General features: G+C 36.3%; 1 protein-coding gene across 3 annotated transcripts in view; it reads right to left on the minus strand.

The window, feature by feature from the left end:
• Nucleotides 1–27,397, minus strand: part of HOOK3 (hook microtubule tethering protein 3) — an 85,440-nt gene that overhangs the window by 27,879 nt on the left and 30,164 nt on the right. For all 3 annotated transcript variants that reach the window (XM_063423488.1, XM_063423490.1, XM_063423491.1), the window contains 10 exons: nucleotides 26,151–26,201; nucleotides 23,037–23,169; nucleotides 21,005–21,072; nucleotides 13,227–13,289; nucleotides 11,708–11,791; nucleotides 10,510–10,673; nucleotides 8,279–8,419; nucleotides 6,556–6,757; nucleotides 3,176–3,286; nucleotides 523–610 (listed from right to left, as the gene is read on the minus strand). In XM_063423488.1, coding sequence (XP_063279558.1) covers nucleotides 523–610; nucleotides 3,176–3,286; nucleotides 6,556–6,757; nucleotides 8,279–8,419; nucleotides 10,510–10,673; nucleotides 11,708–11,791; nucleotides 13,227–13,289; nucleotides 21,005–21,072; nucleotides 23,037–23,169; nucleotides 26,151–26,201 — 1,105 coding nt within the window. The remainder of the gene's footprint in view (nucleotides 1–522; nucleotides 611–3,175; nucleotides 3,287–6,555; nucleotides 6,758–8,278; nucleotides 8,420–10,509; nucleotides 10,674–11,707; nucleotides 11,792–13,226; nucleotides 13,290–21,004; nucleotides 21,073–23,036; nucleotides 23,170–26,150; nucleotides 26,202–27,397) is intronic.

Consider the following 27,397-nt stretch of genomic DNA (forward strand, 5'->3'; position numbering starts at 1 on the left):
ACTTAACTTTTTACATGACAAGAAGACATTGTTCTAGAAGTTTTAGACAGTGTAAAATGACACAAAGCCAGGCTACAGCAAGACTGACAGACAAGCACCATGTCATTTGGTGAACCACTACATCTGATTTTATCCATTCTGAAGAAATAATGTTGCACTCTATTTCCTGCTCGTTCTCTTATCTAAGAACTACAAACGTACACAAGATTACACATACAAATGAACTACAACACAGGAAACATCATGAGAAAATATCTCTACAAAGAAAACATGTATGTAACTACATAGAAATCAGATATACATTACAAAAATATCCCATTGGAGAGTAGAATTTCTGATTGACTGGAATAACATTCAAAGATTTTGCTTGCTTATGAAGCTATGAATAATTGAAGTTTTTCACTGTTGATTTTATAAGAGCTTAAGTTTATTCTGTGCTAAACAAAAGCACATTCAATACTCTACGGAAAACTTCCATACACTGTAGAAAAGAGGCATTTAATCTCTTGATTTGTCCTTTACCTGTAGTGGTGAGTTGACCTTCCTGAGCTTGTACACATCTAAGCTCTTCAATAGTTTCTTTCAAAGAATCCCTTTCTGTTCTTAATCTCTGAGTAATTGGAAAGAGAATGAATATTAGTCTTGGCAGTACAAATCCATCTCTAACAGCCTTCAAAATTTTTTTTTAAAAATTAGTGCAACTCTAGAAATTACTTTCAAATTAAAGTATGTCCAGCTATTTTGTAACAGAATAAATGTAAGTATGATATATTCCACAGTAACAGTGGTTTGGGGTTTTTTTGGAAGAAGAGTTACTGATCTTATTGGATTAAAAATAGCAGGGGTATAAGCTTACAAAATCAAGACATTAGTGACACAAAGTTCTGGTACCAGGTAGTAAACAGTATCCACTGACACCACTCAGCTGTTTTCCTTTCACTGGGGTTGATTCCAAGGGAAATGGAAGTCACTTGAGAGACCACAGATTTTTCCCTCACCATGAATCCAAGATTCAGCCATGAGTGAGATAACGAGCAGGTAAGTACAGAGTCAATATAACAAGCTGCTTTTACTTGATTTTGTTTGTCTTTCACCAGTGAAAGTGTGAATAACATTTCCATATTGCATCCCGCCTGTGTGCCAGCTGGCCTTGTCATTCACCTGCATCTTGGTTATGAAAGAAAACTAGTTGCTTAAGACTGGTCCAAATAGAACTGAAGAACAGGACAGGATCACCTTGGGATCCAGACAGATGTGCTATTTCAGTAGCATCAGGCAAATACTCTTTCAATTTGGCACAAGTGCCCTTCTGGCAAAAAATGAGAATCTATGGATAGCATCAAGTTTTTGTCCAGAAGGTTGCCAAGAGTCAAAAAAAAAGGAAAGAAACTACTACGTAATGATCCAAGTTGTAATTTGCTCTAAAATCAGACATGTTTAGTATTACTAAATGTTCCATGACAGACCTTGCCTCTAGGTAGGTATGGAATTGTGTTGGCTGATAGCATTTCATTTTACTAACAGTCAATTGCCAAATGCCAGAGTATTTTAGTAACTAGAAAAGGCTCTAGGGTTTCACTGGTACAAGCAGCTAAATAATTCTCTTAGAACTTGAAACACACCACAGAGGTTTAAATTCCAAGCTACTTTAATGAAGATATCAAACACTACCATGCTTTGCCAGAACATAAGGAAAAGGATAAAATCAATTTCGGTAACTATTTCCAAAATATAACTGACAAGATACCACTACCTAGTTTGTGATCTGTGGTGGGCTACTTTACTGATACATATTGACAACAGAGAACAGAAAGAGTTAGGTAATACAGACAGCAAATCACTGAACTCATGTGATGAAGGACTTCTAGCTGTAATTTGCTTCTCTCATGTGTATATCCATTCAAAAGAGTGTACTTAAAAACAACATCCAGCTCAAAAAATTGCTATTTGCCAGGAAGTAAAACAGAAAACTGTATGACAATGGCCTGCAATTCAGATCCTTTGTGCAACATGAAGTGGTCTACTGAGCTATGGATAAGCCACAGAAACAACCTTACCATTGTTCAACATAAAAAAATTGGAAAAAAAACCAGCTTAAAAATAAAAAGCAGGAAAGAAAGCCAAAGCACAATACCAATACAGTTATTATGATCATTCCAGCCTGATTTGAAGGGCAGATGGAAGTGATGTGAAGGTCAAGTGTTCACCAGAACTTGAAAATTTAATAAAAAATGGCAATCAATGGCCTATGAACATAAAGTAACTGAAAACCTTCAGTTCAAATGATATTTAAGTGCTGGGCTTGGAAATCTTGGAAATAACTAGACATGAAAAATTACTATTGAGGAAAAAGCCTACAGAGTCTGACAGTTGGATCAATGGATTTATAATTAAAACATGCCTAAGAAACTGCTAGCTTCACTTGCTGACCTTGATTTTAGGTAGTTTGAGGCACCTGCATATACATTCCTAAGAAACAAGCTGAAATTAACTGTTGAGATATGACAGCGTGTAAGAGAAATCTGAAGGATCAGTCTCGGCAAAAGAGGACAGAGCAATTAATTGCAGAACCACTAGCAGCAAATGACACAAGAGGAAGGGGATAGATTGGTATCTACCCTTTGTGTTCCACACTGGCAGTACAAGATAGGTCAACAAGGAGCAACAAGGTCATAAAAGGTGAGATTGCCCTGAACACAACTACTATACAACGATATATAACTACTAAGCCTCTTGCTACTCTAATGATGACTCTATAAAGAGAAGCATGCTGATGGTACCTCAAAAAATGCCTTAGGAAAAAAACCAAAAAAACCAGGAATTTAGTTCTACGATGATGCTGCAAAAACCTTGTTGGAAATAGCTTTTCAGAATACATAGTAATTACCACAGGTATTTATTAAATTTCTCATGGTAATGGTCAGGAAACAACTTTAGATGCCAAATATGAAGGCTTTTCCTCTTAAAAATGGGTTGCATGTGTCTTTGTACAGTCACTTTATTCCATGCTGTACAATTCTTAGGTTCAAAAATGTATCTTGTACACAAACAGTAGAAAATTTTAGAGGAAAAAAGACTTCCTGATTTAAAAAGACAGCTAACTATACCATAGCTCTCCGTTATAAAGGATACAAAGTTGCTTTTGTTACTAACAAAAAACCACCTTGACACTTACATCTTTTTCTTTTTGGAGGCTGTCTACTTTTTCTTTCAGTCGTTTGCATTCATAATCTAATTTATCAGCTTTCTTGGATTCTTCAGATAACCTGTTTTGTAGTTCAACTGCCTGTGAGAACAAGAATCAATAATGTGTCTACAAATGTTAAAACAAAATACACAAAACAAAGTAGCCAATTACAATGCACCACAAGTCATGTTGTAAAACAAGTGAAATAGTTACTTATAGGACATACTAAAAACTTCTTTCATCAGTTGTTCTGTGTTTCAGCAAAATAAAAAGCATTCAAATATTAGGTCTTAGTTCAAGCAAAGATAGAAAAAATGTGAAGTATTTTCAGTATATCTGAAACAAGAATTTAAGCTCAAGCAACGTTTACAGAAAAAAAAAAGCTATGTAGTTCTAGGGATGAAAAAGCTCAGGAATAATAGAAAAATCTTTCTGCATTCTGAAAAGCCTAGTAAAAGGAAAAGATTCTGAAGAAAGTCAATTATCTACACCTTTTGTTAACTTTATTTCATAAGCCTCACTCAGAATTCAACTACTAGGTTCATGCAGCCAGGTAACATTCCCTAACCTGAGATGTTCTAATAATTTTTAATACACTAACATAAAGATTCAGCCACAGGCTACAAACAGTATTATTTCAGAGAGAAGCACTGCCAAAGGCACAGATCAGTCAAGAGCTGTTAAAATTAAATGAGCAGAACGTGAAAGCTGAGCACAACAGAAGGTAAATCAGTGAAGTCTTCCCTTTTCACAAGTTTCAGCCTTTCCTAGCAAAGATTCAGTCCGAGAACACTAGCAAAGCTCATAATGCACAGAGCATGGAAGCAAATAAGCTAAATGAAGACTGACCTTCAAATACAAAAGCTGAATGAAGACTCAGCTAAAGACCTACAGCTTCTTCTGAAACAATTTATAAGAAGCCTTTTTCATGGCTTTTAGATTACAAATTAAGTGATTAAACCAGTAGCCATATCTACATCAAGACTCCCCAGTGGTTCTAGCGGCCTTTTATTTTCAATGTGTACAACTATAGCAAAATAATTACAAGGCCTAAAATATGCATGGTCTTAAGTCTTAGAGAAGGACTTCACTGCTGTTGTTCTTAAATTAAAGACTGCAAAACCAGCACAGGACTGCATTTTCTGAGATTAAATATAGGAACATGTTAGATACGAAAATACTTCATTCTTCAGATGTGACATCTATCACTAGGGCTATAACTGCAGGTGTAACAAAAAAAATTGCAGGCCTTCAGCCATGACAGTGCCACCACTTGCAAAGTATGAGTATTTTCACCTCAAATGGAAACAAATGCATTCGTGTTTGTAATCAATCATGCTAAGGTAATAGTATGTAGAAAAACACGGCAGGAAATAAATTTCTCTTGAATTAGGACTTGTGAGTGTACAGAAAAACATATAGTTTCATGGTAATGCAGAAGATTAAAAAAAAACCGAACTGCCATCACATTTACTAAGCATTATCTGTGTGTGGAATGAGTAAAGCAGGGATCTTGCAACAAAGAAAAGCAAAACATACTGTTAACTATGTATCAGAATGCACATGCACAAAGGGGCTGAATTAAAATTACAAAAATTATCTTGGAATCTTCACATTTTAATTCTTCATGCCGAAATAAAGTTTCTTAGAAAAGGCTTGTGCTTGCTCTCAGAAGAATGAAAACAAAACACCACCAACTCTGCTCTGTGCAGTGAAAATGCAATTTGCTTGCAGATTACTACAGGAATTTGAATCTACCACTTTCATCTGCGTAGCACAATGATTCTAAGCCAAAAAAATAACTCTCTAATGACATCCTCATGAGTGGGGTTGGATCCTTCAAACACCAGACAAGACATATTTCATTACAGGAGCACACTACTCAGCAGTGACAAAACATCATAAGCCTTATATCTGGCTTACTTCTGATAGCACAATTTAGGATTCCCAAAAAAATAATTTTGTGGCTTATGAGTCACAGGTAGGTCTCAAAAGGAGCCCAGTCTTACAGACACTGAAGACAAACACAGAGTGTTCATTTTGAGACACCATAGTCAGGTGAAGCAAACACATCTGCCACAGGACACCTGCGGCTTATTCCAGTCCCAGCCAATAAACAGTTTTGCACCAAACAACAGTTCCTCATAAAGGAAATCCTACCCATAAAATACACGAACAGAGAAGAAAAGGAATACTTTAGCCACACAAATGATGGGATTGGCCCCTTCCAAAAACCTTTTGGTTGGTGGAATAAGAAGAATCAAATGCAGATATTGAGGTTACACAACAGTATCATATGCTCAGCTGCTTAATGGAGTGAAATATTGGCTTGCCAGTAAGCTTAATACTACTCGTGTGGAAGGTCATTCCTTTCTACATTTACTTTCCTCTTCGACCTCTCAGACAATTTTTATTATCCAAGTTCTTTTTTACTGATAATATCATTTGGGCTGTATTTAATATTAATCCACATAGGCTGAAACTAGTTGTTTTAAATACTGAGATGGCCAAGCACAGGGAAAAAATTCTAGTAAGTCTTAGGGAGACACATTGCTCCTGGGCTTTTAATATTGTTAGTACTTGTTTCTATCCTTTATTCAACACTGAAGTGACATGCAGGGAACCCCTGTGCTGTGATCATTTGATCAGGCAGAAATACACTACCACTTTCATAAGGCATGCTCCGTCTAGCCCTGCAACAAGAGTATCAGAATGACACCGTGTCTCTGCAGTACAGAAGCAGAAACAAGATTAAGTATATCTTCCACCTTTACAGAAACAGCATCACATGGCACCTGGATAAGCAGGAGGGTAAACAGGTGCCTTTCACTCCTCAGAGTGTGCTGGTGACACATTTTGTATTTCACTAGGTGCGTATAAACAACAAGGCCAACATGTGTCCTTCTTTCTTCTTAAGTGGAAAAATTCAGATGTATCAGACAACCCAGAATTTTTAAAAAAGGGGTTATTTAACCCTAGGAACAACTTACCTCAGCTGTGGTGTGTTCCTCATTGCTGGTAAATTGTATGTGAAAAGTGGATATTTTTTCTGAAGGTATAGCCTCCAATTCAAGCCCCGCTACTGAATATGAATTTGGAATCATTCAGGAAAAAAACCCCACTTAACATCTGTTGAGTTTTGAAATGCAAGAAATACTGCTTCTTGACAAAGTAGCAAACTTGTAGTAATGACAAGAATTGCAGGAAAGGAGGACAAAGGTAGCAAGCACCTACAAAACATGGAAGTCTTCTAAACACGAGGTGTTTTTTTCATAGCTTTTTTTTTTACTTTGAGGTATTAGCCACGTTATGAAGACAAAGTGCTGAACAACACAGAGTACTATTGCACTAATGATGCTTGTCCTCACCTGTCTCTTGTATGTTTCCAGCTGACTGCGTGCCGCGTTGGCCTTTCTTAGTTCCTCCTCCAGGCTCACGGTATTTTGCATGTACATTGTATTCTTCTCTTCTAAAAGCTTCACTTGCCGCCGCAGATCGCCCAGGTCCTCCAATTTCTTTTTGTATGACTCTACCTGGCTCTCTAACTTGGCTACTTTATCAGAAGAATGCCTGAAGGAACAGATTTGTATCAAATTTGAACTCTGAAAACTACCAAAACTAACAGAATTTAAAATGCTTCCTCACTGTTTTTTTCAAAAAAATCTCAGTGGTTTCTTTCTTAATGCAGAAGACATTCTGAGACATGAAGGGGAGAACAATTAAGCAATCATATCCTCCTATTACTGATGTTTTCACTTTTAAATTGTCTGTTTTCTTCCCATAATTATTTGTCAACTCTAGGAGCTGCAGCTGAAGGTTCTTCTAGACCTTATCCCTCTTCCTAACAACCTTCTTATCTGCTTCCAATCTTAAAATAATAGCTAAAACAACCTCACTCCTACCCATTTCCTTTCAATTCTAAATTATCTTCTGTCCTAAATTTTTCAAGGGTAAAGAAGAAAAGTTTCTGACATTCAATTCATTTTAATGATAACCAGAAATAAAATCATAAAGATATCTCTGCTAGACAAATTTGTACTTGGTGACACAGAGGGACCATAAGTTATGGAACTTGATTTCTTAAAAAAAAAAAAGATAAAAAGAAAAAGAAACACCAGGCTTCAGCTTTTAAGAGTTTTATCAATCCACCTGCTGCACTGCCAAGATTACAATGGACCTCACCTCTCCCAATGACTTCTGCTACTATTATTGTTCTGAGTGTCATTTTAGAATCAAGCAATTTACAGACTTAATTTTCTGTGAAATCTAGGGAATCTCCCATTGTATTAATGGGTGGGTTTATGGGACACTGTGGCAGGCCAGCTCAGTTTAATCCTCAGTGACATGCAGGGCCTCTCTCCTGGGACAAAGAGTTGTTCTTTGAACCCATGCCACTTACTCAGTTTATGCAGCTTGATGGGTTCATTTCTTATATTAATGACAGAAGGGATAAAGACAGATGGCTTTGGTAGAAGGTTGCTGGTGAATCAGGAACAGCAGTATTAAATAAGCCTTGCTGCATAGAATGGGTAACTGTTTTGAATATTTCATGGCAATAAATGCCAATACTGAAGGAATATGCTTCATAGTAAAAGTGGCTGTCCCACCTTATAAACCCCTAGTATCATCAAATTATGACAGCTTTTGTTGCAAAAATCCAGTGGGAATGAGAGCTGTAACAGATATTGTTCATAATATTATTACATGATAAACCAAAAGCACAACCCAAAGTCTGAATAATGCAAACCCAGGAAAGGAAACGGCCTAGTTTTCTGATGAGAACAGGTGCCTGAAACATGATGAAGGTGAATACTGTGTACTCAAAGAGACAGTGAGTGCCCTGTTATAACCATAAATTGGTATAGCATTGCTAAGTTCACTAATAGTTACTGATTACGTACAACATAAGCAACTATTTTAGTCAACCAGAATTGTGTGTTGATCTGTGCACCTAAACTGGAGGATCCAAAGAATCTTGGCACTGAAAGTGTTGATTATTCATTTATTAAAAAAAAAAGATAACGTAGATTAAGTACACAAATTATATAGATTAAAAGGTAGTAGTTAAAGAATTAATGGAACAAAATTTACCTGAGTACATCTATCTCATCCTTCAAAGACTGAGCCTCCTCTGCCAGTGTAGTAAGTTCTTCTGTTTGTTGTCTCAATTCTGCAATTTCCTTTTCTAGTTCTTCACAGCGTATTCGATAGTCATCTTTGGCAGCTTCTAATCTGTAGGGATGAAAAAACCCCAGGAAATAATTTCTCATCCTAAATCACAGTTACCTCTCCTTATCATCACCCCCTCTAAGAACACACAAAATGGCCTCCTGCTGTAGTGAAGGAAAACAACAACCCAATGTGCTTATTCAAAATGTAAAAAAGCAGGTTGACTTTATCAATGCTCCCAATTTAATATCAGTCTTTCTATTTGAAAATTCACCAGGTAAAGTACATTCTCATAAAGACAATACCTGAGGTTTCCTCCTATAACAGTAGTTTTTCACACGGGAAACTTAAGGATCTAATATTTTTTTATCTTCAGACATCCAGAGTTTGAAGATGACATCTTTATTCAAAGATTCTGTTCAGCTGCCCAACTCATCTACCTCCAACAATATTGACCTGATTGTTAGATGTTATAAAGGCCATAGGCCTGTCATTGTAGTGGCTTTATTTATTTACTCATAAAGAACCTCTGCATGCCCAGTACATCTGGATAACCAGGCTATGTAGTTGGCAAGTAAAGAACTCTAAACAAAGTTGCTGAACTGCTTGCATACCCCATGCACAGGCAAAGCTCTATTAACCTGGCAGTGAACAAAGGGAGTAAGTAATAGAAACCTTTTCAAAGTATTTTGAATGAATGGAAGAGGACACAACCCGGAACCAAAAGTCCTACTGTGATTTTGCTCTGAATTAAAAAAAAAAATCCAGGATGGGAGATAAAGGCATAAGGAAAAAAAAATTGAGTCCAAAAACATCCTACGAGAATGGAGATAAGAGTCTTTAAGTCATCCAAACCAGAAACAACAAAAATTTGGATCATAACAGACCAGAATAGTCAAAGGACAAAGAGGGAGGACTAGGAGGAAAAGTGGCGTACCACACCAGGCACCAGTTAAGCTGTACATATGTGCTGCTTGATCAGGTAGAGCTGGAAGCAACACAAATTGCCATTAGAAGCTACATAACATGAAGACATGAGAAGGAGGTAAAGGAGACCGGGAATGAGTCTCACATATGAAAATGGTTTTTAGAATAACCTTCAAAACCTGAAACTATAGTAACAGGCAAATGGGGACAAAATCTGTTTGAACAGTAATTGATACCAGACTCAGATAGGAATCACTGCAGAGCATGGAGATGAATCAGGAGAGATAAAAGGCAACGTTATCATTATTTTATTTCTTTACATGGTAGACATATAAAAAGAAGAAATCCAGGCAAGGTTGTTGTGAAAGAGAAGCACTGAATGTTTTTCAAGGAAATGATGGGAGATGGTATATCAGAATAAGCAGGAAAGGAGGCTTAGCAAGACGTATTGGAAAAACGGCAAAACAAACAAAAAAAGGGAAGTAACATAGCATATATTGTAAGAATAGGAAAAAGGCAAGGAGAAGAAGACAGCAAAAGAAAAATTGGCAGGGTAAAGAAAGAAACATCATCATTTCACTCACAAAGGACAGGTGAAGTATGTCAGGGAGAATGAAAAAGTTATGGTGAAGTGAACCAGCTTTCTTCAGCAGAATAGGCTTATACTGCCTGAAACCAGCAGTCAAGAAGACTAGAAAGGATGTTTAAAGAGGAACTGTATTTTCACATATCAGGGAAATGTAAATAAAGTGCAGAACTCATACATGGATAATCTCCACCTTTCATCATTTCTGAAATTTGATTTCAAATTCAGAGGACATATATTGCTACGTATACAATGCCACCAGTAGTACAGCCTGTAGCAAACTTTCACCTAGGAATTATTAGACCTTAAAAATACAATCAGAATTTGCATAAATAAAAGTATGCTACTTTTCATTGTCATTGACTGTGCAAAACAGGGGTGAAATGACTGCACACAAACAATTCAAAGTCACTCACAGTAGAGTGACATATAAAGAACTTCAGAATTAAGAAACTGCTTCTGTTCATGCTGGATCTTGTAAATACTGAAATTATACTGTATACATCACTTTAAAAACTTTACTACTGTGGCTATACATCATCCATTATACTAATTTACATTTGCAGCAGAACCAGAAGTACCTAAGTCACCCCTACTGCCAGCAACCAACAAATAACCTAACCAAGTGTAGCTTTTCTACCTGAATGTTTCTTCTTGGAGTTGTTCTAGTTGTGTCTGCAGCTGCAGGTGTCTGCGACCTGCAGGACTGTTGGGATCTTCAATAGAATCAGATTGATTTAAACGTTCCATCAAAATCTGGTTCTCGGCAAGCAGGCTGCTCTTCTCCTCTTGGAGGGCTGCAACCTATTTTAACAAGAGTATGAACAGGAATAATTAACTTGCCCAGGTACAGAAAGCAGTATTTTTTCATGTTCATGATGAAGTATCAACAGAACCCACAAACAGAAACATGCAGGCTTCTGTAATCACATATCACAAGAACACACTGTATCATTTAATAGATATTCAACAGCTATGTGATGTAACCAACAGACTGCAAAATTAAGGAGCAGAATCACAACTCAGGAAACACAATTACTCTTATGTATTTCACACAAGCATTTAAAGAAAAAGTCTCCTTCAACAGAAGGTAACTTCACTATAATAAAATCTGCATCCTTTCCCTACAAGCAAATAAAACTAGCTCTCCAGAGTAAAGGCCATCTGCAAGCAGGCCTGAAACAGGAACACAGTCCAGAAGATGGCTCAGTTTCCACTAACACTGTGAAAACAGGCAATAGTGCAAAGAACTGAAAAAACTCTAAGACCTGAAACATGGGTTCACATATATTAACCATGACAACATAAGATCAGCTTTATTAATTCCAACAGTTACAAGAAACCTGAATTAATTTTTCAAAGTGGGGTTTCCATAGCAATGCCTTTCAGGACTCCCCCCTTCACACCCCTCATGTCTTCCAGATCACTATTAATTTACTTACAGTAAGATTTCATCTAAGTCCATACACCCTTAATGGTCTCCAGCAACTTCTGACTGGGATTTAACCATTAACTGGAACCGTTACAGCAGCACAACTTGTTTTAGCTCTCTACGACAAAAGATTTACCACACAGCTCAAACCCATCCTAACTGAAAAAAAACCAAGTTTTGCTAGTATGAATCATAATACTAGCAACATGGCAACGAGGTAAGAAAACAATGACACTCATTGTGCTAGCACAAGTGAAAACAAAACAACTATGACAAAGGGTGTCATTTTCACTCCCTTTCTAAAAATTTTGTTTCAATATGCTAGTACTTATTTTCAGTCACCTGAAAATTAACGCATCTTTTCTCTAGGACATCAAAGTTGATCCAGACTCTATAGCAAACTTACCTGCATATCTAACTCATGACATCTCTGGGCAATTTCTTCTTTTGTTGCAAGTGCTTCATTTAATTCTTCTGTAGTTTTCTTCAGCTACCATAAACAAGAAATGTTTACATTTTCATCACTCTCTGTGATCCATTTAAAAATATTTTGAACTACATGTCTGTAAAATTATTTTTACATTTAGGTAATGTATGAAATTTTTAAAAACGGAGCAATTCTCCTTATATAAAGCAAAAAAGAAGCAGATGTGAATACTGTTTAGTTTGTGAATCAATAAAAAGTAAATGTACCTAAAAGTAATATCTGCCCTTACATTAGAATTATCACACCTACTCTATAAATTGAGTCAAAAACTCCAGGAGAAACTGGGTCTGAAGAAGTCACCAAATCTTTACACTGAAAAGAGCTGTCAATACCACTTTTCTTTAGAGACAGAAAGACTGTGTAATTTCAATTTTCAATCTACATTTGAAATACATAAAGGACTGGAAGGTGGAATACAGGGAATGGACAATTAGGATAAAAACCATCTAGTCACTGGAAGCTACTTCTAGTGCACAACAGGAATAAAACTAACACATGACAGAGAAATCTACCCTTCTAAAAAAGGGCACTGAACCCTATAACCCTATTTTCCTATGGGAAATATTTCCATACTTCCCTTCAAAGGCTTAATGTTTAAAGATATGTATCTCACTGGTTTGCAAATGAATGCAGTTAAGATGTCATAGAAAACATAGCTACAAAAAACCTGGTCTGATAAAATAGGTGCATGCATGTTATGTGTCCAGACACAGATATATATGTACTATTTTATTTGATGAAGTTTAAGTGGGCTTTCTCAAACAGCATCATCATACCTTGAATTTACAAGTTTATTTCTTATTGACCTCTTTACATACAAAGAATTAATTTCATCTGCAAGAATTTACATATTTCCACAAAAAAAGCATGATTGATACAGTGAACATCACTGTACTCTTTTTCTCAATTAGAAAAAAAAAATCCTGAGGAAATATGACAGTGTTAGCATGAGCATAAGATAGTAAAAAAAAAAAAACCTTTTGGTTTGTGTATCTTTTAAATATATCAGACCAGGAAGGATTGTATTTGAAAACTTCTCTTCTGTTTTGCAGCACTTCCAGGATTCCCATAGAAGCAGTTTGGCTCTTTTTTTAAACTGGAAGTAGGAACTCAGATAAAAACATTTATTGAAACAGTATACTTTTTTTAATCTTTCTTTCTTTCTCCACGCCTTAACTCTAAGCCGAAGTTTTGCTTTATTATGTCATACAACGAGACTGGTTTTCCAAACTAACTTTTCTATATCCTTTAAATACACATTAGGAGCAAACCTAATCTATAAATCTAAAGGACTTGAAATAATGGAATTTAGTTTTTCACTTCTTCTTTTACTTTTCCACAACACCCTTAAATGATTAAAGAAAAAAAAAGACAGAGTTCTTAATATTGCCACTGATGTGCTATGATTGAAGGAGAAGAAATATCTCATCTTAGATACCTGCCGATCAAGGTCAACGTAAGCATCATTTCCAACAGAGACCGGAGACTCTTTACTCATCAACTGCAATTAGATTACACTGGATTAGAAAAAGCAAAGATTCACTTTTATATTAAAACCTACGATTCAAAGATAGACCAAGCTGATTTTTACTTTTGAGAGCTTTAATCTGAATTAAGTTGAAAGTTTTTAATTTCAATTTTATATGTGACATACTCAAAAACAAAAATAAGAAAAAATCTTCATAGTTTGTAATATTTAGAGTGCTATAGAAGAAACCTTACATCATCTCTTTTTCTTTCGATAATGCACATTCTTCATCTATAATAAGCCTAGAGAACATCCCACTAAAGATTTTATTGCAATGGCATTAGAATGATAGTAGATACCAACACACCATGCAAGATCTGTCTTTAATTTTTCTCTGCTAGTGAGTGGCTTTTTCACATTTCCATTACCTATATATTAACATTTATTTATTTATTATTTGCTTCACTCAACTTCAGCACATATCTATCTCAAATACTAGTGCAAAACAAAAGTGGTAAAAATTCTGTTCTGGAGTTGTCTGTAATTTTCAACCTTAAAAAGTAATTCAGTAGAGTGCATTCCTGAAATGAGTATTACAATTCCTTGTGTACTACTTCAGTGCAGAATAGTTATAGTGGTTTTGGCCTAGAATACTAAAAAAACAAGAAAACAACCCCCCAAATCACTCCAGCCAAATCCTCATCACAAACCCTCAAATAAAATCCTACAAAACTGACTGATTTACTGATTAAAAAAAAAAGAAAAAAGCTGGTAAGTAAGTTTTTTATAGTAACCTAATTATCAGCACGGTGGGTAAAAGTGAAATCAAATGTAGCTAAAGTTGTAGATCAGCAACCTCATCCCACACAGCCCAAGCAAACACAGTAAGGTAACAGTCTTACTAAAAGTTATGAGACAAAAACAGGAACAATCTTGCAAACGAGAGACACACTGTAAGTAATTCGATAGGCAGCATTACAGAAGGGCACTGATGGTTTCTGTCCAAACACACAATGTTCTAAAAGCTCTCCAACCACATTCATGAAAGTTACAATTTAAAAGGCCCTATCCCAACCAAAAACAGGACAAGACTTCCTCCCTGGCATCTCCTGTCTAGCCTGGTAACTCTCTCCAGAGTTTCCTTTATTTCCTTTATTCCTTCTAGAAATCAGTGCTTTTGCACTGTTTTCCTTGGCAAAGTCTTTTGGGTTACACTGCACAGAGCCTTCCTATATTACAGTGTACAAGTGAAAAATGTGTTTGACATTTACATAATTCAAAACATTCATTTACCTCACTTTCCCCATTCCTTAACTGAGATTTAGCTGCATAGTTTAGATTAATCTATCTCTCCTCAGCAGTCCTCCTCAGACCCTGACAATGTATTTCCAAATGTCTTCAATTTTCTTCTACATTTTTACAATGACAAACTACTCCACGAAGAAGCATCACATCAAGCCCACATTCTATGCAACAATAATCAGCAAATCCCTAGCCTCAGAGATGCTCCCTGAAAAATGAAGTCTTGTCTTTTTCGTAACCATATATGACAAATTTGTCTTCAATTTAGGACCCTGTCTTCTAAACTGATTAGCATTTAGACAAAACCTCCCAATCCCTCACTGCTCTGTGATGTTCATACCGCATGTTTGAATACTGTATTTCACCAGCTTTTCCAGATGACAAACAGGGATATTCCATATTAGCCAAATACTGAACTCCTCTCACTATTTTATATTCACAACACTGTTCACAAATACACTTTTGGACAGACATGTACTCTCACACACAAATAAGTTCTACCTGCTAAGTCAGTACCTCCCAACAGGCAGGTCCCATGCTGCATGCAGCCCACAAGGCTGTACATGTCCCTAACAGCCACCACCCCTTTCTGGCCCTAACACAACTTCCTCTTGAAAAACCAGCCCAACAGGCCTGTCAAACACTTAGAGTAAAAGGAACACAAGTGACCACACAACCCACTAGAGGCCACTGTGGTGTCACTGCTTTCTGTGACTTGCCATAAGGCAGGCCATGGTTAATAACATAATCCCTATTTTCTTCAACAAATTTTGCCATCTCTCCCAAAACATCCTGTCCTTGAGAACTCTTAGCAGAAATGTCCAGACAAGAGGATATTACGTGGAATAGGATTAGGTACTGGAGATATATAGCCTGGATGTTCCACGAGTGCATGCTGTATGTGTGAATTTCACTCCATGGGGTATACTGGGATACCTGTCATGGGGAAATGTGAATGAGGCACCAAGGGCAAGAGTCACAGACAGAAGCGCAGATGTATCTCACATGACTCAGTGCAATAGAAAGCACCTTGCAATAGGATGGTCTGTGGTATGTATAGTGAAAAAGCTAAAGATGAAATTTAAGGGATTATTTTGTGTCCAGTATCACAATCGGACAAAGAACAAGAATGAAACTGCCAGATAACTGAAAAGGAACACAGGAATCCAACTACTGATCATCAGTTTACAATAAAACAATTTTAAGAAGTGGGATGTTCTCGGGTGGTTTTTTCCCGAGAAATGTAAGTTTAAAGTCTTTTTTCCTTTGAGTGCCCGTGCCAGAAGCAGAAGAAAGAGCCAGAGTTCGTCAGCTCAGGTTTCTCAAGGTTGTTTATTGTCTCTTATCTCTAAATTCTTTCTGTGCCTTTGCTGGTCCTTGCTGCAGCAAGAACACGAGGCAGCTCCCCCCAGGTCGGGTGCGCTGGACCTTCTGTACCCTTTCTCTGACCTAACCATTGTCCACAATGTATTTCTTATTTACAGCCTATTACCAATACCTACTACCTACACCAGACATGGCACTTCTGTCCTAAACCAATCTCTTGTGACCCATCACAGCAGAAGATGGAGGACAAGGACAAGAAGGAAGAAGAACAGGGCCACACCCTGATTCCTCCATCTTGCCTTCCCCATTAGCACCCGGTGATAAACTAACTACTATTTACATTAAACTCTTGGGGTCTGTAGTTCTTCATGCAATGCTGGTAATTTGTCCTATGGGCTGAGATCAAAGACAGTGTCACTTTGGGCCCAGGGTCTCAGACCCCCCTGCCAGGGTCTCAAATCCCCCTGTTGGGGTCCTGGACCATCCAGGGCAGCCAGAGGGATACCCTAGACTCCGACAGGATGTAAAGGCAGAATTATCATGGCAAAGGAGTGCTTCCATCTTTTCCTTACACATTTCTCCACATACTGTAAATATGTAAATAGTTTATGCAAGAAAATGTCTTGACCCTACTCTGCTTCAGGATTGCCTGTACATAGCTTCTCCCCACTGAGAAGCAAAAACTTAACCATAAATAGCACAGCCAGTAGAGCACACAATTCCACTCACCTATCCAAACTTCTCTCTCCTCAGTCAGATTTTTCGAAAATTTCAAGAAAACTTTTACTGAATGCTATGTTTTAAGACTCCATAGAGATTGGTATATCAACTTGAAACACACACTACACCTTCCATCCACCTAAAAATATAACGTAAGAGGCTTGCCTAGTTTCTCCTATTCATGACTTTGTTTCTGGTCAATCAGCTTTCTCTGATATTACTGAAATTAGGAGTTGCAAAATGCTCATTTAACCAGTTACCTGCTCAATGGTGCATCAGCTGTTTCTGCAAAGATTTATTACTCATTTTACACTAATTTATTACTAATCTTACAATACTGGTAGGTTGCTAATAGTTTTTAAAGCATATTTCCATATTGTTTTCTTCTATATATTTCCTTTTCTTAAAAGCTCACAGTCAGAAAAAATTCGTGAAATACTGATGTCATTTCAGAGCTTCACATGCAACCTGCAGGCATGATACTAAAGTATGTGGTCTTGAGAGGTGTGGATCAATGACAATACTTCTGAGTTTAGAAGGGCAAATTTTATTTCATTTGTATTTCAAATGAGTCAAGAGAATAAAAAGCAGAAGGAAGTGGCCTTCTTATTTCCCCCTCACATCTGTAAGTTTTCTTCAGGACTAGGCTACAAAGGGAATAAAGGCTTGCCTTCACAATTTTGCAGCACTGGAACTGGCTTCCATTTCCAAACTCATAATTTAGTGTAAGTATAGTACAATCACCTAATCTCACATGTATCTTTAATGGAGGATGATGTGCAGATATTTATAAAAAAGGAAACATTAAAAATGTGCTTGCAAATCAAGCAATTGCATTAGGTCTCCATAAGAGAAAGAAAAGCCTGCTTAAGAGCTTCGCAGAGTGAAATAAACTAGCAACTAGCATTTACAGACATTTCTGGTTTATTTTGCATAGAGGTCAGCCTGGAGTTTAAATGGTGCAATTAGCTGGACAACATGACAATTCTCACAGTTACTTGTGTAGTTTTATAAGGAGCATCTGTCATTCCCTGTTAATCTTTACATCTATATTTTTTTCATGCTCATAGATAGATTCAGTATGATACCTTACATAATACTTGTAGGTCTACTAATCCTATATTATTAAAACCTTCACTTTTTAACTGCTTTCCCTGTAAAATGTGAACAAGCAGTGTTGTCATGGATACATGAAGATTAGGGAAGGGTTGAAATGAACATAAAATCAGCATGCATGATTAACCTGAATTACAAATGCTTTTTTTCCCCTACACGTGATTTTGCAAACACAGTTGCTCTATTTAGTTGATGATTTTGAAATCCAAAACACCTGCTTTATCTGAAATGCTTTTTCTTCAGTTAATAATACTGTATACGCTCACTTAAGTGCCCACAAAGCAACATCAAAACCTAGCTTCTGTACACACTCTTTTTCTTAGAACATCTTTATGTTAGTTTTTAAGAGTCATGGCTATGTTTAACACTGAATATCCTCTAAAGCAGCTGGACTTTCTTCTTCCTCCAGTTGATACTCAGTCTACCTCCACTCTGTCTGTTGATAGACCCAATAAAACACTTTTATTTCATTTTGTAACTATTCAAAAATACTTTTACTTCAGACAAGATAAATCTGTAAACGACCAGGACAAAATAGAGGAGGGGAAAAGACCACCAAAAGGTGGAAGTAACACCACTGGTGTTAACTCAGACAATAAGCATCTTTTCCTACTTGGCAAGTTTTGACACTACCCCAACACTATTCTGACTCTCAACTTGACCTGCACAGAGAGCTGCTAAGTGATCAAGTTTAGAGGTGTTCTGAACAGCAAAGGCAAACAATTTGTTTAATTAACAATGGACTTGGCTACTCCAGCAAGAGACTTGGGAAAATGACAGAAGGGGAAAGGGAAGGGCAAGGGGAATATGTAACGGGCAAAATAACTTCTTTAAGATAATATTCTGGGCCTTTAAAAAATCTGAAAATCATGAAATAAAAAAAACCCTGGTATATTACACATATTAGTGTATTCAATCTTGTACCTTGTGCACAACTTGATACCTACATGTGCAGATTAGCACATGATTCTAAGTGGTGACAACACATCGGATCAGTTTGACTACACTTAAAAACTAACAGAAAATGACTCTTTCATTTATAAAACCTTTATGGAGCACAAGGCATATTTTAAACATTTAAATAAGTGAAGTAAAGAAATTATGAAGTTTGTATTAACCTGTGGTTACAGGTTAATAAAAAAAGAAATAACTGAATAAAATGTAGCATATAAAATGCTGCTTCTTCCATTGAAAAATCAGCTTCTTCATGAAAAAAATTGAGTAAATTTGTTATATTGTGCCTTGTGAAATTCTTTCATGAGTAAGATGATTTCCAATAACCAAAGAAGCATAAAAAACACTTGTATTTGCTCAGCTGAAACAGAAAAATGAATTACATAATACATCAGTAAAGCTTAGAGAGATTTTCTGACATACCTAGTTTTGAAGACTACCTGCTATGTCAAATGCTTTGAAACATTTGGATTAAGTGACATATCAACTTTTCAAATATGCATATATAGCTAATATCCTATATACTGATTTTTCTAAGTCACTTGAATTCTAAGAACTGCTATGAATCTAAGAAAGAGAAAAATCTCCTTTAAAATCCCATGAAGTTTCACCTCTTTAAAAACTCTTCTCATATCAATCTGTGCTGGCTATGTTTTAACTCCCAAAATAGCCTTCTCCATAATTTTGTCAGGCACTGAAGTGAGACAGACCCGTAAGTGATGGCATCTTCTCTCTTTCTTTTCTTGAAAATTGGAATAATATTTGCTAGCTTCCAGCTGACTGGGACCTCTCTAAACTCCAAGCAAACTGAAAAAGAATGCTAAGAGGCCTTGTTCTCAAAGTGGCTTCAAGTCTGAGACACCTTCTCTCCGCTTCATTAAGCATTTGAGATTCTCCTCATTCAGCCCTGAAATGCCTTCAATTTCTAAGCAGCTTAAAAAGTAGCACTAAAATCACTCAGAACTGTGCCAGTAGCTGAATTGTAAGCTTTTTTGTTAATTGAATTTTAAAAATCTGTTCCAGAAGAACATACCCTTACCCTGTGATTTCTTCCTACTTCTACTCATCATCTCAGAGAAAGGGCACAAACACTGAACAAGTTCAATATTTACTTATCAGATTCTGAAAATTGTGGGCTGCTTCAAATCTAGCTATTTTTTCAAATAAAGGAGACTTTTATAAAAATCAAATAGATTTTCAACATAAAGAAGGAAGACAAAAGGTTTTCTATTTCAAGGTGCTGCAGAAGACAGTGATGCTGTAATTTGGGTTTAATTAAAAAAACTGGAAAAATCCACCCAGACACTGTTATAAAACTTTAAAAAAGTAAAATATGCCAAAACTCCAGAAAACTGGTGCTTGGCAGCACTGACTGGAAGATGATTTAGACAATGACTCTTAATGCTCATTCCAAAAGTCCTCTCTGCTATGTTAGAGACAGCAGACACACTGACAACTGAATCTATGACTGCATGGATAAAGCACTGGTCAAAGTGATGACTGTGGACAGATTCTCTTGTAGGCTCACTGATATTTCTTCACACATTACAGAAATGAGAAACTGCTCTAAAGCTCAATGTGGAATTTAGTTTCTCTTGTTCAGGTTCAGAAGAAACAGGATTACTAGTGATTTCCTAGCTACCCTAGCTAGTGGCCTGCCCTGCAGTAAACATCTATAGATTGATAGGCTCTCTCTTACAGGCAGTTTGGACTTCTTGTAAGTCACAGGGGCGCTTCAGGGGCTGACACTGTGGTTTTGATTTACCACAGAAGAGCAATTCTACAAAATGCACTGCAGTATGCTATATGTAAAAACATATCAGCCTATTGAATTACTCATATATGTTCATGTTACATATAATTACCCCATTCATAACACTACAGCTGACAAAACAATACTGTTACCCACTTCTCTTTCCTTTCACTTGTCTACTAAATTTAAAAAAAAAATAACAGTTTATGAAATTTTTCAGTTTCAAGGTACAAATTTTGACAAAATTCTACAGTAACTGGTTATCCATACAAAGTCAATCTAGTGCACTCCAGGATTCACAGGGAGGGAAAAGAAAAGGAAAGGGAACCCAGTACCAAAAACATCTAGAAGGTTCAGTCTTCTAGATTTAAAGAAAAGTGGGACATACAACCAGAGTTCATTGACATAAAGCAAGATTTTTCTAAACAAAAATAAGAATTTTTTCACTGCAAAAAGGCAAAATCCATGCCTCTTCTTTTCTTTACTTCCAACTAAGTTTTTCCTAGGTGGGAAAAAGCACACTACTGTAAAATAATGAAAGACTGAACTTTTACACACTATGGGCATCCCAGCATACCTCCTGAATGGCTGTCATGACAACATGTTGAACTGATTCTTCCATCATCATTATGGTCTGGATGTACTCTGAAAATAAAAGCATTCTGAAATGTCAATGTTGAAAGTCAAGTCATATAGAACATAAGATCAGAAGCTGCATTCTTCCTACAAAATGACTAGATGTCATGAATGACACTGAAATGTATAATCACCAGCCAAGTTCCATCCCAACAAATTCAACAAGATTTTAACACAAGCCTGTGCAGACACAAATCCAGGCTTATTTGAACTCTACGACAATGAAAAAAGTACATGACTACCTTTTTTCCCTGGCATCTCACACTTCTGAAATAACTACTTTTATCCTTTTCTCACTTTGTAGGCAAACTGTTCAGGCTCTTGAAGTACATGATCCATGCATAGGTTGTTCTTTTCTGTAAGTGTTACAATAACAGCTTGCTGTCCTACAGCATCCTCAATTCAAAGCATTTTCATGTTCGTTTTTGGTGCCTGTTCTTATTTCTGTACTACATCACAAGTCCCCTCCAATTTTTAAGTTCTCAGCTATGTGTACATGTGAGCTACACAAGAGGTACTTGTAAGACAATGCAGTAGTCAGAAGAACAAATTCTGACATTTAGACTAAGTCAAGGAGTAAATGACTTGCCCAGTATAATACCATTTCCAGTCAAACATCACCTCCTTTATTCTTTCAATGATGTGATTAAGAGAAAGATGCTGGGGAGAAGTCACCTTCAAGTGGGTAATTTGCTCAGGCTGACTCTCACTCAAAATACATAAAATTAGATTGTTCTGGCATTTAAAATGTGCATTTTTAGTGTCCAGACTAGAAGAGTAAAGGGCACACAAGAATAAGATATACTTCCCTCTTGAAAATGACAGTCACCAAAAGGAAGATAATTTTATATAAAATAGAGATGACAGGAGGTTTAATATACCAGAGTTATTTATGTACTTGTGGAAGAACATTACTTCTATTTTAATTAATAGAGTAGCCAGATCACTTCCTGGTTAAGAGAACAGAAGTAATTTCAGAAGGAGAAACTAAAGTGATTTAGTCACCTAAGAAAACTGGAAAGGGAAAACTAGCTGTAAAGTTAAGATGCATCAAGCAAGAGGAAGACAACAGGCCTGAAATCTTGGCAGCCATCAAACCCCAAATGAGCTAAATCTGGAAGACACACATATTTGATATAATTGTAACATAAACATAGTAAAAAAAGTCTTATTTTCCAACACATCTATTTTTCCCACACATGACTATGTTTCCTGTTTCAAGTACTTAGAATAAATGTTTGTATTTGCCATTATCTTCATCTGGCTTGAATTAAGTGTAACTTAACGTAACTGGGTAAAATAAAGAGCCTGCACTCAAGGCAAGTTTAGAACACAAGATGTAACACACTTTACCAAACATCTCCATTGCTCATCACATCCTCTCTGGCATCTTTAGAAAGATGAATGGATCTCTACTGTATTTGTGCAGGTTAGAATCACAGTCAGTGCCACGGGGGTAGAGAGGCAGTAGTCTCCTTCAGGGACTGCTGAAGAGGGATTCAATCCTCTGGCAATTGGCCTGAAGTGACTTTTTGGATGACCTTATTGTGCTTCATCTTCAGCTGCTGCCCAGAAAGGCATGGTTGCCAGCGTTACTTTTTCCTATTTGCCAGTCCCATAGAAATATCTCAGAAACCACAGAATCCCAGATCACACCAGATATATCTTCAGACCAAGCACCAGCATAAATGGTTAAATGGTGTGCCCAGGAATTTTTTTCTTTGTAGACTGATTTTTCACCTCAGCAAACCAAAACTGAAAATTTATATGCATGTTGGAAGCAAATTCAATTTCAGCCTGAGTCTCCAAAAGTAGTGAAGCTTACACAAACAAACAGTTATTACCTGTACAATAAAATAATGTCATCGTTATTAAAAAAAATCCTATCTGTTTCTGACAGAAACCCAAGAAATATAATTTTTCTCCTTAGTAGGTGCACAATAACCAAGAAAACATGTTTCAAGATGTATTACCTTGCTTCTGTTCACAATTCACAGCACATCCCAAAATAAGCTGAAGCATTCTCCCAAGCTCTGCAGCATCAGCATGCTCTCCAATCAGGTTAACATCAGGAAGAGTGAAGTCATTTATCTGTTGCCCTAGAATCTGCATAAAGACAAAAACATACATGGCTGTATCACTGCACATACACATACACATTTATTTCATACTAAGATGATTCAGAATCAACAAGAGCAATTCACTCTTACTTTACTTTACCATAGTTTTGAATAGACCTACAAAACAAACTAAATTGCCTAACACCTAACATCCCACTATAAAATCATACAAATAATATTTGTGAAAAGACAAACATGATTGTTTCAACTCACAAGCAGCTACTAGATAAACACTTAGCAAGATGCCTTCTCTTCAGATAAGAAAGCTAACAAAAGCAGGCCACCACATGGCAAATTAATTTTTTTAAAGAACTGCATTAAAACATCCAACTAAAAACACCTCCTGCAGCAGAAGATATTACAAACAAATCTAACATTTCTTACAACTACAAAGTCAGAAAATTAGATGTTTCACCTATACAATACATATAACTAACACTGACAGGTGACAAGTACAAGACAGTAAAAACCTCAGATCCCCGGACTTCACATTTTTAGCAAATTTAAAGATATCTGGCAAGTCTTACAGCTAAGAAAACTGTTTTCTGGAAGACAATCTGAGGTAGTGGTACAATGATATGTAATTAAACAGCCCACATGCAGAAAGAAAGAAAAAAACCCCACAAAACAAAAGCCCATGTGACTTGCAATTAGTGTTATCTGATTTATCATTAAAGATCATTAAGGATTAATGATTGTCAGTAGAAGGAACTAGACAATTCTGCTAAATTGCTCTTTACTGAACAGAGGGTTGAAAATATGAATATGAAATTTGGAATTAAACATATCTCTGACACATTAATTGCAGATAGAAAGGAACTGTAACTTCTTAAACAGGGTGCAATAAGGAAACAATGATAATATAGAGGGAATCAGTCATGTGTTTGCTGCATGCTCTTTTTTGTGCAATACCCAAGAGAGACAAATCAGGTTACGGCATTTACAAGAAGTATAGTGTATAAGAAGAATACAAAGAAAACAAGCCATTCTAAAGTTTAGTAGGGTTGGGCTTTGTGGAAGTGTTGTGATTTCATTCTGATTAGGTATAGTGTGTTTTGTGCTGTGGAACAGTAAGATTTTTAAGCAGTTTTCTCAAAGAATTAACTTCCACACTACTAAAAGGACACAGATCCACTCTTGCTGGGAAAGACTTCCTTTAGGTCAAAAGAATTCTGTGAATGCATCAACCGCAATGGAAAATATTACCATTGTATACAGACTGCAATAATAGAAAATACAGTATTTTTTGATTCCAATATGCATTTATATATCGACCTGTATATTCTGAATTTCTTTCAAATACAATGCTGGGTTTAAGTTAACAACACTGCAGTGACTTCATAGTCACTGTCAGTAAAACTCCTGTTGAGGAAAGGTGAAGGGAAGAGGTAAACTGGCAGAACAGAACAAATCAAGGATGTGAGGGTGTGAACAGAGTTTGAAATAAACAAGAGAAAAAAATAATTTAAAAACAAAAAAAGAAACAAACACTATCAAATGCCCTGAAAGAAATATTAAAATGAAGGATGGATTCTACAATAACTATCTTGAGATGAAAAAGAGCCATTTAACCCATTTTCAAAAGACAAAAATACTGTACATTTACAAGAAAATTACAAGTTTCAGTTCCAGAGCAGCAGAGGTCTGCAGCAAGATTAATTGGGGCAGAACAAAGCATGAAAGCTATAAATACTCAACTTAAGCTTGTTGTTTTTCTATACTTTAATGTACTAAGATGGCAAATGTAACATTTTTACTGATTGTTCTTCTGAATGCGATACAAATTTCTGAATTTTTGAACAACATTAACATACACATTTTTCAAAGGTTTTTAGCTACATCAGGTAAAATCCACATATGTATCTATATTATTGCAGTGGGGGAGGGAATAACGTTGAGGCAAACATAAGCAGAATTCATTACTAGAATCCCCAGCATTGCCTCAGCAGGAAAAATACCAAACTAAACCAAAATCCAGTTAGATTGATAAACATGCACTACCTTTACAGAAATTAATCAGTATGAAAACACTCAGAACTTGCCTATTATTAAAGTTTTAACACCAGAGACTTAATCATCATATATACTAACCAATCGAAAAGAAGCTTGCATCACTTTGTCTTAGTAATATGAATTTTCTGTAACAAAAACCTGATCTGTTTCTTTCTAGTGTTTCCAGTCATGACCAGCTTGCTTAATCATCAGTTTTCAACATTTATTTAAACATGGATACCTAATCATTTACGGAAGATGACCTCCTAAGACTAAGTTTTTCTTTCTGAAGTACTTCAATTTATTAACAATTAACTTAATCTCTGTAGTATTTATGAGAAGACAATATTTTGAAACAAGCAATGTCTAAAATATGCATATTATGGATTTTGTGCTGACACCTGTACAGATAAATTTGTCTCAAACATCACTAAAGGAATATTTCAGCTGAAGATTCACCAGTGAAAGAAAAAATACTAAGTGCTGAGTTTGCTAAAAATAAGAGAGAATGAAAAGAGCTGAGTCCAAAACCCCTGAATTAAAATAGGTAATTTAAAATCCTCACATGGGGAGAGGCTAGAAATGCTCTTAACTCACTCTCCTCAAGAGAAAAATAAGGAAAAAAGTAGACTTCAGCTGCAGAGGAGGAAGGAAAAAAATCAGACACGGGTACATTACAGTACATCAGACACGAAGTCCATCATCAGAATATAGTCAGTAAAGCTATCTACTCTTCACATGAGAAAATTTGTGTATCAGGCTTCCCTGGAACTCCTCAGTATTCAATAAAGCAGGTGAGAAGTTTTAAAGGAGGCCAAGACTAGCGAATAGGTCATGAATCACTATATATGCCAAAATGTTTGTAAGAAAATGTCAGAACTTAACCTGCAGAATACAATTTATCTTCAACAGATATTAACTGAAATATATAACTCAAAAGGTAACTAGATACAGATTAGTTCAAATGGTTCTTACCTCATGGTTGTAATCCAGTATTCCTTTTAAAATCTTCTTCAGGTTGCTTACCTATTTAACAAGAATGCGGAAATACAATAAGTACAGGGAATATTTTACAGATAAATAATCATAAAGTGGGTAATCACGGAAGAATCACACAAAAGAAGGATACAATTACATCTATTTAGCCGCAGTTAAATTTAGAATCATGGAAATTATGCAAGAGGCCCTTATGATCAGACGTCCAGATGTGATCAAAAATCTTAATTCACAGAATCCATTTAAATTTATGAAAAAAATAACATTGTATTGGATTGTCTTTAAATCAGATCCTACAGCATAAATGTTTTTAGATACTTGTTTATCTTACAATTATTTTTGCATCCAGAAATTGAAACATTATTTTCCTCCTTTCTTCTCTTGAAGCATCCTAGTAATCTATTTTCTGCAGAGATAAACCTCTTCTTCCAAACCAAAACCAGCTACTGCTCAGTATCATCCTTTATTCCCAACCAATACAAGTTTGTTATTTTTCTCATTAATTATTCCCCCTAGCTCTTTAATTTTTATTCCTGTCATTCTCTGTCTCCCCTTCCCCCTCCAAGTTTTTACAAATGAATGTCTGTCCTACAGTATCTGGCAAAATTCACATTTCTCCATGATGACTTCACTGCTATACAAAGGTAGCTTCTGTTCACTCGCATCACCAATGGCTCCAGTTAAGCACCTTCTGCATGTCACATTTCTCTAGTATTGAGTATTGCTCCCTCCCACCAAAATCCATTTGCATAAAGTCTCTGATAATAGTGTTTAAAATTATAAAAATACCCATGGGCCTCACAGGTGAAATTCAGACCAAAAAAAAAATATTTGCTGAAAGTAACTGCTAGAGATTACCACCAATTATTGTTCAAGTATTTAAGAAAAGAATTTAGATAATATAAGCAGCAAACTGTTTACTGGGACAGAGGAGCGGGTGAGGGAGATGGAGCTTTTCAGTTTGGAGAAAAGGAGGCTCAGGGGTGACCTTATCACTCTTTACTACTCCCTGAAAAGAGGGTGTAGCCAGGTGGGGGTCAGCCTCTTCTCCCAGGTAACAAGAAATGGAACAAGGGAAATGGCTTCAAGTTTTGCCAGGAAGAGTTTAGACTGGGTATCAGGAAATATTTCTTTATCAAAAAGGGTCATCAAGAATTGTAACAGCCTACCCAGGACATAATTGTGTCACCGTTCCCACGGTGTGCAAAGAGCTGTGTAGATGGGGT

Source organism: Prinia subflava, chromosome Z (genome assembly GCF_021018805.1).
Source record: "Prinia subflava isolate CZ2003 ecotype Zambia chromosome Z, Cam_Psub_1.2, whole genome shotgun sequence".
NCBI lineage: Eukaryota > Metazoa > Chordata > Aves > Passeriformes > Cisticolidae > Prinia > Prinia subflava.